Source organism: Parus major, chromosome 20 (genome assembly GCF_001522545.3).
Source record: "Parus major isolate Abel chromosome 20, Parus_major1.1, whole genome shotgun sequence".
NCBI classification, from domain to species: domain Eukaryota; kingdom Metazoa; phylum Chordata; class Aves; order Passeriformes; family Paridae; genus Parus; species Parus major.
In genome coordinates, this window is record NC_031788.1 from 6,286,229 (window position 1) to 6,298,310 (window position 12,082).

General features: G+C 41.7%; 1 protein-coding gene across 5 annotated transcripts in view; it reads left to right on the forward strand.

Annotated features, from left to right (window-relative positions):
- Positions 1–12,082, forward strand: part of EYA2 (EYA transcriptional coactivator and phosphatase 2) — an 87,695-nt gene that overhangs the window by 55,860 nt on the left and 19,753 nt on the right. For 4 of the 5 annotated variants that reach the window (XM_015647856.3, XM_015647854.3, XM_019008720.2 and 1 more), the window contains exons 6-9: positions 3,051–3,118; positions 5,069–5,246; positions 6,749–6,876; positions 7,359–7,442. In XM_015647856.3, the coding sequence (XP_015503342.1) occupies positions 3,051–3,118; positions 5,069–5,246; positions 6,749–6,876; positions 7,359–7,442 (458 nt within the window). The remainder of the gene's footprint in view (positions 1–3,050; positions 3,119–5,068; positions 5,247–6,748; positions 6,877–7,358; positions 7,443–12,082) is intronic. The other variant, XM_015647857.3, reaches the window with a different exon arrangement.

Here is a 12,082-nt window from a genome sequence, read left to right on the forward strand (position 1 = left end):
ACTTCCTAGGAGTTCCCCATTCCACATAGCACCACTTTCAAACTTCATTCCAGTCCTTTTCTGAATATTACAAGAAGTGCTATTACATGGGAAAGTGTTTGAGGGGAAAAACGGTTACATGGGAAATAGGGCTAAATTGCAATATCTGTTGATAATTTTCCAGTTTTTTGAGTGTAACATTTACTGACACAAAACTGAAATTGCACCTGGCAGAATTCGTTTTGTTATGGAAGTGTTTATTTCCTACCAACAACTTAAGGAGGAAAAGCAAACATTTGGGGCTGGTTCTGGTATGTGTTCTGAACTGCTGAACTCTACAAGGCTGCTCACAGAAATTGTGACCAGCAGGCCTCATTCTCTGTTTATGGAGAGAGGGGGTTTATCTTTGTCTCCATTGCCTGTGGAACTTGTTTGTTTTCCTGCCATTTGAACTGAGGGTCCATCATTGAAAACATGGTCTCTCCATTCTGGCCTGTGCAGTGGAACAGGGTCTGAGCTATAATAGTTCCCAAGAAAAATATTGCTGAACCTGAATCTTTAACAACTTTCTTTTCCATGCAGATAATTGATTTTTTTTTTCCCCCAGCTTTTCATCCTTGTTCAGCTGGGAAGAAATTCCAAGTGTTTACTGACTTTGGTTGTTCCCAGTGTCCTTATCTGTAATTATTCTGCTGTAACACTGAGCTGCCAAGACACACTGAGCTTAGCAGCTCTCAAAGGGTAGTGCAGGGAGGGGGTTCAAATCTCTGAATGCACTGCTGGAGGGCAAGGAAAAGGCTTGTGTTTGATCTCAGTTTAGACAAACAGTGCTGAGATGGTAGTCCTCCTTGGTCAGGATACAATGACAGGAGCCAAAAGAAGATAAAAACCTGAGTTGCCAGGTTGAACTTCAGTTTATAGGGAATACCAGTCTTCGGCACTTTCACAAATATTTAAGTATGTAAGCAAAAAATCTATCCTTCCTTTGGAAAATCCCCTGGGCAGAGGGAGCCAGCCTGCAGTGGCCTGTAGGGACACCTGAACTTGGGTAGCTCAGCCAAAGTGGCAAAAATATATCTTACAAAACCAGTGTAAAATCCACCCCACTGGGTGCAGTCACAGTGCACTGTGGGAAGCTGTGGAGCACCAGCCATTCCCCATCCTCTCATCCCTGTATCCCACCCCTCTTCTCCCTCACTCTGTGTGCATGGACACACTCTTCACAGCTGGAACAAAGTTCTGAGTAAGTTTAATCCAACTGTGTGAATCCCTCCTTTTCCTCACTGTCTCTGTTTGGAAACCAGGAAGCTCCAGTATCATGTGCAGGTAGCACAGCAATAAACATGTTCTCATCACAATTTACACATAAAGCGTGAGTCCCTCGAGGTAACTCATCCTCCTCTTGACAGCTTTAATAAAGGATGATGGATTGTTTCTAAATGACAGTTTAGGAAAATCAAAAATTCCCCCCTGTATTGTTTCGAGCTCTGGTGTACAAGAGCTGTTTTGTCTTCTGTGAAAGTTGTTTTTGCCTGTAAGCACTGGGGCTCTATTACTCTCCTTCACAGTGGTGAGAAATGCTGTTACCACAGGAATATATTCATACTGCTGCATACCTGTGACTTTTGGAAAACCTGCAGAAGCCTGTGACGGGTGGGAAGCGGGGAAGTGCCAAGAGCTGAGTGTGTTGCTGTCTTCTGGCAGTCTCCCCATGTGGGTTGTTGGAAGCAGGAGGGACTGATCCACCCAGAGCTGCCTCCAAGGCAGGAATGCCAGGAGGAGGCATCACCCAAGCCCACCTGCACTGGCTCAGCTCCCAGCCAGCACATCTGGGCCTTGGGGACACCCAGGCCTCCAGGTACCTGGCAGTCACCTGCACTCTTTCCTTCCTCCCTGCTGTTTTCTTTTTAAAGACCGCGTGTGGTAACAAATTAGTTCAGAGTCCTCTCTCTTGGTTCTTTTTGGCTTGAGATTTATTTCTTAGTGCCTGTGCTTTGTAGCTGCACTTGGCAGAGTGGAGTTTGTTCAGCTGTCCATTCCCCAGCTAATCTGGTGTCCTAAAATAAAAACAAGCAAGTGGAACTTGGGGGATGGTTGTCACATGAAGATGTGCAGGGTGTCAGTGGTTAAAGCAGCCCTGCTCAAAGTCATTCACACAGTGAGATGCCAGATGAGAAAAAAAGGGCAAAGGCCTGATGAGGGCTCACTCTGATGGTACATGGAGGTGTCAGAATTAAACCAAGATAAGTCCAGTGCAGTCAGACAGCACCAAAATCATACCTCTTTCACATACCACGTGAAATGAGAAATACTGAAATCGAAACCAGCATGGAGTGAGGTTTAATCAAGGCTAGAACTTGAGAGGGGAGGAGAGCTTATGGCTCTGCTACCACTGGCCTGAAGGGAGGCAAAGACAGCTATTTCCTGATTTTACCTGAACATTTACTTCTCCAAACAAAATCTTTGTGGTAGTGCTTCCTCCAGGTGAGGGAGCCTGGCTGAACATAAGCTGCTTTGCTTGGGACAGAACCATGTCCATCCTTTCTCTTCCTAATATCTCATGACAAAGAAATATATTTGCTCCTTGCTGTCCAAGAAGTCTCAGCAATATTGTTCTCACATTAGGAATATCAACACCAGGGAACAAACTTTCCTTCTGAAAACTCTTGGGTGCCTGATCTGTTAGGATGGATGCCAGGATACCCACACTTGAAAGAGTGCATGTGGGAGGATGTATATGTGACCTGAGGGGTTTTTCTACAGGAGGAGAAGATAAAAAATAATATTCCATTACTTATTGTAAAAAGAAGTAACTGAATTTCAAATCTGGGCTGAATCCTTGTATTCCAGCTGCTTCCCAGCCCAATAATCAATGTTTTAGTGTATGTAATGAGTGCTTTTCAGTCAGCAAACCCCACTAACAGCCCAGAGATTTTACAGCCTCGGATTTGTGCCATTATTTTTTTGTAGTGAGCTGGTACTTTGCTTCCTGTTGGAAATTATTTGAATTAACATAACACTGTTACTTTGATTGCTGATGTATTTTATGACTGTGACACTCTTTCCCTCAGGCACCACAGGGATTTACCAGGGAGCCAACGGCCTGACAAACTCTGCAGGATTCAGTGCTGTGCATCAGGTATGGTTCAGCATCTACTGCTGGCAACCTTGCCACTTATTTTAGACCACTTGGAAAGGTTATAGATCAGAGAGATTATTTTAGTGTTCACATATATTTAGGGAAGGTATTGCTTTGTTTTGCTGAACACCATTCTGCACTGCTCCTTGGGCCTGTCCCGTTGCTGGGCTTCAAGATACCTTGGTTAATTTGAAGTTGTGTCTTAGTACACGTGCACAGAGTGCAGTCCTTGCAGGAGGAGGGTGCCCTGGAAGCCTCTGACCTGCTGCCATAGCAGTGCCAAGAGCTTCCTCATTCTTCTGCCATCTCACAACTTTCAAATATGCTGTGCATCCTCTCCCGAGGGGATGGCTTCTAGAATCCTGTCTGCTGTCGTGGCACTGTGCAGTAAATGTGAACAATCTGAGAAAGGCATTGGCAGGCCCTGGTGGATGTTGGGCCATCTGAGCTGTCTGTGCACTTCCCTCTGTGAGAACACACCTGTCCCTGGGCTCCATGCCTCAGACACCTTGATAAATGTCTGTGTATAGATAAACAGCAGGCACATAGACACCAGACAGATGTTTTTCAGTAGCAAATAATTCCTTTTGTTTGGACCAAACAAACGAGTACACTGTCCCATAAAACGTGTTTTGGTTGGCCAGTAAATTTCAGTTGTAGGGTGATTGTTGACTTGTATTTTTAATGACAACAGTGGGCAGTTCCTTTGTTGCTTCAGTTTGGGCTTAAAACATCATCACTACTGATAGAAGGGCATTTGACTGAAGTATGGAGGGTACCTAAACAGGGAGGAAAAGTTGGGCTTTGTTTCATTATTTTATAATTTTCTGTAGGAGAAAACAATGAAATTATCTCATTTCTTCTTCAGTCTAATTGTTCTTCTGACAATTTGAGTCTTTGTTCTTGAGAGCTCCCTGGTGACTGAAAGTTAATGAAATAGCTGTCACAGACAAAGATGTAAGCTGTTAAGGAGGAAAGTGCTTTTAGTCTTTCCAAAGACTATTTATTATTTAATTTTATTTAATACCAGAGACTAATTATAATTTCTGAGGAAATAAAAGCATTCTGCTCAAAGACAATGCCCAGAGCATGAACACAGTTCTCTATGTGGAAAGGCAAATTCAGTGGACAAGGACAGGAGTTGCAATTAAAACAAAAAGAAAAAAAATTAAACCTTTTATGTTTTGATTGTTCAGAGACATATTTTATAATGTTTTCCAGTGTCCTGCTTTTCACAATACACCCACCAAACATGCAGGGATAATGGTGTGGGGTTTCTTTTGGAGCCTTAAAATCAAGACAAAGAGTTTTGTGATACCTCAGCTCCCCAAGGTCACTTGCACCTCATATTTTTTAGTTCATCTTTCTGTAGGTAGACAAGATCACTCAGGCATTTATTTGTTGCTGAGATAGTTGGGCAGACTGTTGTGAGCATTGCTGCAAAAAATAGCTGTTTTCCTTTCATTTTTTTAGCCTAACAGCTGATCGGAAGATGTTGGTGGTCATGGGAAACTGCAGCCTGTTCTGCTCTTTCCTTCCCCCAGTTATTCATTCTGTTCTTGCAATTTCTTAGGTGTTTTGTTGTTTACAAAGATTATGTGTTCCATCATGGCCCTTTTCAAAAAGCCACCCTACTTCACTCTTACATAAAATTGTTAAACTCTGTAATATAAAATGTGTCAGTGCTGATAAGTAAAATCCTATTTAAAAAACACCAGAACCTGCCAGATTTCTGACCTTCTGTTGGTTAGCCCATCATAATAAAACAGGGGTATGTTTGGGAGAAGCAGAAATGTAATTTCCTAAGTGAATGAAATGCAGTTCTTCAGTGAAATATTCCCAAGCCGTGATTTGCTGCATGCACAAGTAACACAGGTTTTGCAGTGGCTTACTTGTTTGTAAGATAAAACCAGACATGTGAGTTAGATGTTTCTCTTTTTTCCCTCCAAGGAGTATTCCTCGTATCCCAGCTTCCCTCAGAGCCAGTACTCCCAGTATTACAGCTCGTCCTACAGCTCCCCGTACGTGTCTGCCAACAGCATCAGCCCCTCGGCCATCCCCACCTCCACCTACTCCCTGCAGGAGTCTTCCCACAACATCACCAGCCAGAGCACAGAATCACTCTCTGGTAGGTGCCTCTTGTGTTCCCAGCCTGCCAGCCTCAGCCATCTGGAGGAATCAACACTATTGTTGGAGTTTTTTAAAGTACATGTTGGTAGCTCAGATTGCCTAGCACTAAACAGTTCTTACACAGGGCTTTGGGAGCAGATTGGAATATCTGAGCTCTCTAAAACCATCCTGTGATGTTTCTTTGTGTATATGAGGTTTGATCTAAGGTAGTACAGAAAGATAAGACAATGACATACCAACCCCAGATCAGTACTGAGGGCTGACATGGAGAGCAATGGATTCAAAATAAACAGCCATGCTCTGAGAAATTCTCAGTTTCCTCAATGTCTGATGACTTTTTAGCCCATATCTTTGTCAAGGATTATATTCACCTCTTACAACAACATGTAATACTGTGCATTCATCAACAACTACATCAAGAGAAAGTCCCTCTAAAAAATCCACACAAACTGTGTGTCTAATATGAAAGTTCATTACAAATTCCACGCCAGAGGAAAGCTTCAGTAGTTCTGTCCTCACTCTGAATGCCTGATTTTTAAAGTTTCAAAGCTTAAGTAGTTTATGGAATTACTGGTGGATTATGATCCCCCAGTGTCCTGTTCAAGAGCAGTCTTCAGATATCACTTCCCTACTAGTTTTCATTGGCGTGCAATAACATTTATATAGAACACCACACCATTTGTGGATGATCACAGTGCACACCCACTGAAGGTCTGCTGACTTACCAAACAAATCTGAACATCTGTGGTTGCTCTATAAGAAAAATAAACTAGTATTGTTTTTTAAAAAGAAGTGATCACAGACTGCTCTAAAAGCAGTTGGAGGATTTCCCATTGCTTAGATCTTATCTCAGCCTTTTTGAGAAAGGATGGTTTCAAAAAGGCTTCTTAGGCACATCCCAGCTTCTCTGAAGAAGAGTGTGGTTATTCTAGGAAGTTGCAGAGGCCACAACTTAGCAAGGTGTAAAGAAAAATATGTTTGAAAAGGATTTGTAATGTAAGGTGAGTGAAACCCAGACAGGTCTGTGAAACTCAAGCCAATCAAAACAGATACTTTATATCTGGGAAGTGTACTTTTAACTGTCTCTTCTCAGATATTTCTAAAATACTGCCCTCTGAGAAATGGGGTAAGGCTCAACAGGCTAGTTCTGTATTTTTAAATAAAAGTTGATGTTGAAAGTATATTTTTAATCATTAGCATGCATCACATTTAAAAGAATTCCAAAACCAAAAAGATTTGAAAAAAAAATTCAGAAGTGTAATTGGCCTTGGATTCTGTTTCTATTGCCTAATTTCTATCTTTGAAAAGAATGGGGGGGAGTAAAATTCCAGAAGTTTTTTCTTTCCAATGAAAATTTTGGTAAGGTTTTTTGAAGTGGCAGGATTTTCTCATGGTGTTTTCACAGTATTTCTGTTGCTTTTCAGTAAAAGGTTTCATGCTCTAATTACGGTGACACAGTGCAGAATTAAAGTTTACAATGGAATTTCTTTCTCCTAATAGGGGAATATTCAACAACACCAGCAAAAGATATAGAGACAGACAGACATCACAGAGGGTCAGATGGCAAAGTACGAGCCCGGTCAAAAAGAAGCAATGATCCTTCCCCTACTGCAGACAGTGAGATTGAGGTAATAACTTTAATTTATATTCCTTTGGTACATCCAGCAAAGATGAACAGTTGCCTCTGTTAGCAAATCTGAGAGACAGAAGAAAATTAGTAATGCAACTGGAACCTGCAGGCAGGAGTAGTCAAAACAATTGCTCAATTTCTGTGTTATCAACATCTCAAACTATTCTTCAGATGTACCCTTTTGTCTTCCTTTGGGCTTTTTGTAAGTCGGATGTTTTGTTCCCCTGACTTGATAGGCAACGGGGGATTTCTGTGGTTGTTAGGAGAGCAGGCTCTTGGGATGGCCAGCACACACATAATTCCAAAATTCCTGATGTTTCATTTTGCCTGCTTTCACAAAACATCCACAGTCAGTGCTCCAAATGGCTGGAGATCTTAAAAATCTCTAGTCCAACAGGACATATTTCCTGACTGAACCTGTTCTTGCAGTTGCTTAATATGTAACTATATTTCTTTTTTCCACCCCATCTGTCATCACAGCGTGTGTTTGTGTGGGATTTGGATGAGACGATAATTATTTTTCACTCCTTACTCACGGGAACCTTTGCATCCAGATATGGGAAGGTAAAATTTAATTTTTTTAGCATTACTGCTTGTCCAGCCAAATTGTGTCGGGAACTGTGGGGGCAGCTAATGAGACAGCTTTTCAAGCAGATGCTGCCAGTTTTATTCAGACATATTTGTATAAAGGTGTCCTGTGGTATTTCCTCTGAACATGTGAAAATTTAATTTACCTCCCTTTCATGTTGCAAGTAGCCCCTTGTTTTTCCAAAGCTTGTGCTGTTCAGCTGCTGCTTGCTGGGATGTTCTTCCAGTGACTGTCTCCTGCAAGGGAGAGCATCCAGCAGCCAGCCTCCATTAACTCCAGCCTGAATATGCTAGCACTTTTTTTTGTTAGACCAGTGTCTTCTTACGAATTTCAGACAATTTTTTGAGAGAGATTTTGTGTTCCTCAGTCTAGGTTGCCATGAAGAACTGGCTGTGCTTCTCACAGAGCTCACATTTCCAAGGGGGTTTCAGAAACATATGTATCTGACTGTGCTTTAGATACCCTCTTTGAAATACAGGCAGTTCCATTTTTTGATCTAACTGTGGCTGAGCAGCCTGAACTTGGCTGCTAAGGAGAAAACACTGGCTTTTGGATTTAGTACCATGTGCTTTAGTTTCTTCCTAAGGCAGCTTTTTATGATAAACACCTAAGTCACTTTGAATTACAGGATGTCAAACTCTTTTAAATGGGTAGGAAAAAAGACAATATCATTACCTAATTAAAGGTGGATGACCTAGTTGGCAGCTGTTTCCACACATGGCTTTGAGCACTCAGCTTCATCAGGAGACTGGAAAATAACCCAACTTCTCTCCAGAAAGCAGAAATATGATTTGACATCATTTCATGGCTTTACCAGCTGCACTTTTTTACGATGGTTGTAACAAGCTGAATGTGTAATTAGTAAGATAGATTTATTGTTCACTGTTAGATGTGCATAGTTGTAAGGGATATAAAATGGTGTTTGTGGTGTGGAAGTCTACTGCAGCACTTGGAATGCTGCTAACACTTCTAACAGCACCCTCTGAAAACCAAGCACGTGTTTCCAAGCAGGGATTTACCCAGAGCCATGTTGTACAAGGTAATTGAAGTGGTTACTTTTCCCAGAGAACATAATGAACGAGGTGTACATGTGTAAGCTCAGACTTACTGCCTACAAACACCAGAAGGAATTAGGCAGGATCAGGAAACAAACTTGGGGTGTGCAGATCTGCTCTGTGGTCGAGCTTAGCCTTGGGTAGGGGCTGATGTTTCCATGTGGAGAATTCCCTTAATGAGCTGGCTTTGTTCTAGCACAGAACCTCTGAAGCAGATGCCTTCACCTGCTGCCTCCTGGCCATGTTTAGAGGGTGTAGAGTTGGAATTGTGTGGGGGTGTCTGTTGGCTGTTTCCTTTATACTAATTTAAAGAATTATATAAACAGGAATATTTTTTTAAAGAATGAATTACCTTTTCTATTAAGTTATGACAGCTTCCTTAAGAAACTTCTCTAGAAGGACTTTTTTATTTGCAGCTCTTCATATGTTTCATCAGACTCTTCTGTAAGGGAAATGGTTGTACTATAAAAGCATTATAGGCTGGTGGCTTGATCCAAAGACAACCCTTGGGAACAGACCTTAAACCAAGAGGGAAATACAGCACACTCAGACTGTCCTGGAAACTGTTAAATAGCAGCACAATTCAAAACTATCAAGTACAGGTGAAGCAGCCAGAGGCTAATAGTTTGAATCCCTTACTTCAGTAGCGTAGGAAGTGTTAATCTCAAAGTAAATTAAGTATCAAAACCAAAATTCTCCATAAAAAATTCACATGCCTGTAATTGGACATGCATATGCTTATGATTAAATCTCACACATGGAGATCTTACTTCATTATGTCTTCCTCAAGAAAAGGTGTCAGTTTATGTGATCCTGACCATTTTCCTGGCCAACATTTATCTCCCAGTGTCACCCTGTCTGTTGCACTGGTGGAGCTGCAGGTGCTCAAAGAATTAGTCTATAAAGTTGTTCAAGCTGAAGAATTAATACCTCTCTCTGGGGTGGTTTTTCTTGAAAGACAGGAGGAGGAGCACCAACCACAGCTTCTGAGGTTTGGGTCTAAATTCCTGTGTTCTTTAGCTACTTAATCACAAATGGTTGTGTGTTTCCCCCTTCCTTGGTGATGGCAGCAACAGGGAGCTGTCCAAAAAATGAGGAGGACAAAAAAAAAAAGATGAGAAAGAACTCAAAAAAGGTCATGTTATCAATGGTTAATGCTTCAATGTATATTTTCTGGCCTGACTTAATATGAAAGTTCTCCTTGTTTTCTCTGTGGCTCTTAACATAGACAGGGCCTCCTCAGGTCATTGGGAGTTAATCTCAGGTGTTTAGAAAATACTTTGTCCACAGCATTAATAGCAATTCAAACCCAAAATTTACTGAAAGTTGGAGCATGAATGAATAGCCCAGCCTAGGCTGCTCCTTTTTTGTTCTCTCTTCCCAAACCCATTGCTGGAGCCCATGGATTGCAGAGTCATCAGAAGTTCAGTCTTAATGTCTTTGCCATAGAGTGACAAGAAAAGGCAACCCCCCAGAAGTTCCAGAGGCGGGTAACCCTGGATATTATGATTCAGGAGGATTTATAAAACCTGTTCTGCAGGTTTCTGATCACTGTATGGGTGCAGAATATTTACCATGTGCCTACAGACCACAGCAGATGTAGACCCTTGTGGGTTTATTGTGGTGTCCTTGCAGCCTTTTAAATCCCAAGGTGTGTGTGCTAGACCTCCAGGTCCACAGAGAGATGGCTGCAGGCCTTGCCAAGCCAGCAAAGATTTGTCCCCTAAATCATTGTCTAAACACAGTGGTGAAAAATGGCTCAAAATCCGTAACAGTGCTGCTGGGCTTTCACAGGAGTTGGATAAAAGTCAAGGGATTTGTTTGACGCAGCAAGGTGAGCACAGAAAGACTCTTTGGTGGTAGTAATTCAGAAACAATATGAGGAGACTGCATGCAGTCCTGTGCCAAAATTAATCATAACTCTGCTTCTCTTTCCCCAGTTGGAATAATTGCAAGCTTATCCATAGCCTGTGTTGTCTAAGCCTTAAAATTTCTCAGACTGAAAGAGATGCAATGTATTTCATTTTGTTCAAGTGCAGTTTCATTCTCATGCTTTTCAAAGGACTGGTATCAAGAAAAAAAGAGAGGGTGTGTTTTTCCTAACCTGAGGGAGCTCTGTGAAGCCTTTACCTTCTATAAGTATTTTGTATTGTACCAAGAATGTGTATTCTTGTTCTGTGTTCCATCACTTCTTGGGATTGAAGTGTCCAAATGACTTCTGAGTAAAGTAAGAACTGGAGTTAAAATTCATCTTTACATGCAAGATACTCCAAAATCCTGGAAGCAAATGACAAGGATTTTGTTTTAGTCTGGACTTAGAGATTTGAACACATAGGACAGTCTAAATTCTTGAATTGTGTTGGATCTTCATCAGCACATTGACAGTGTCTGCTGATACCTGGGAGTCCAAATCTGTAAAATTCCCTGCAAGGACCACACCATTCCTGTGATAGTTCAGCATTTGGAATTAGCTCAAATTAGGAAACCATCATATTGCAAAAATTTGTAAAGCACATTATGTCCTGGTTTTAAATCAGAGTGATGCAAAGTCATGCTCTAGATGTTGGTGAAGTCTCAGTGGAAGGTGTTCAGCTGCCCTGTGTGGCTCTGAGCCCCAGGGCTGTGTGCTGGCTTTACATGGAGCAGCCACTCTGCATTCAGTCAGGGCTTGCAGCGTGCCTCAGAGTTGCTTGTTTGAAGCAGAGGCTGGTTTTCTGTGATAGCTGCATTTTTTAATGCTTTTGTGTTTCAGAAGTGGCAGCACGAGGTTTGCTCAAGCCGTGAGCAGACAGGCGTGGGTGAGACAGGACATGCACTCAGCTTTCAGCCTGTGCAAACATGGGCTTGGCCTCTCTGATGAGAGACTTGCAGTGACCCAGGAGAGGGTCTACCAATCATAGCAGCAGCTTTTGGACAGAGTAGCAAAAGTTTCTGTTTGGTCCAGTTGAGGACAGGACATAAATATGATTTTCTAGCATTGAAACAAATGTTGTAGCTGCTGTATGCTGGCTGTGAACTGGACTGTCTTGTTCTCACCAGAAATGATGTTGTAGATCTAAGAAACCTTATTCCTCAAAAGTTTCACTGGCTGTTACATGTTCTTATAAAAAGTTTTCCTTTAAATGAATTATAATTTCCAATTTAAAAAAAAAAATCATTGAAAAGTTCCTCCTTGGCTCTACTCGAGATCCTTGTAAAACCCTGAGTTTGATTTTTTAATTATTTTTTTTTTCCCCCTTCCCTGCTTTCACTGAATGCTTCAAGTAGCTTGTGCTTTTCCCTGCTTTGTTCTCTCACAGGACCCTAAAGCCAGGACCTGATTGAAACACCATGGGGATTTAATCAAATCTGCTGGTGATTCATGCTCCTAATGGCTGAGTCTGTCCTTTACTACTTTACAAACTGAGAAGGAATAAAACCCCATTTTATTGCTCGGCTGTTAAAAACTATTTGTAGAAGTTGCTAAGGTTCAAATCAAAAGCGGCCTCCCTTGAGAACTATTAGTTAATTCTAAGTGCCAGGGCATCGCTTTTTTTCCTCTTCTCTCGCTTGAGATGTGG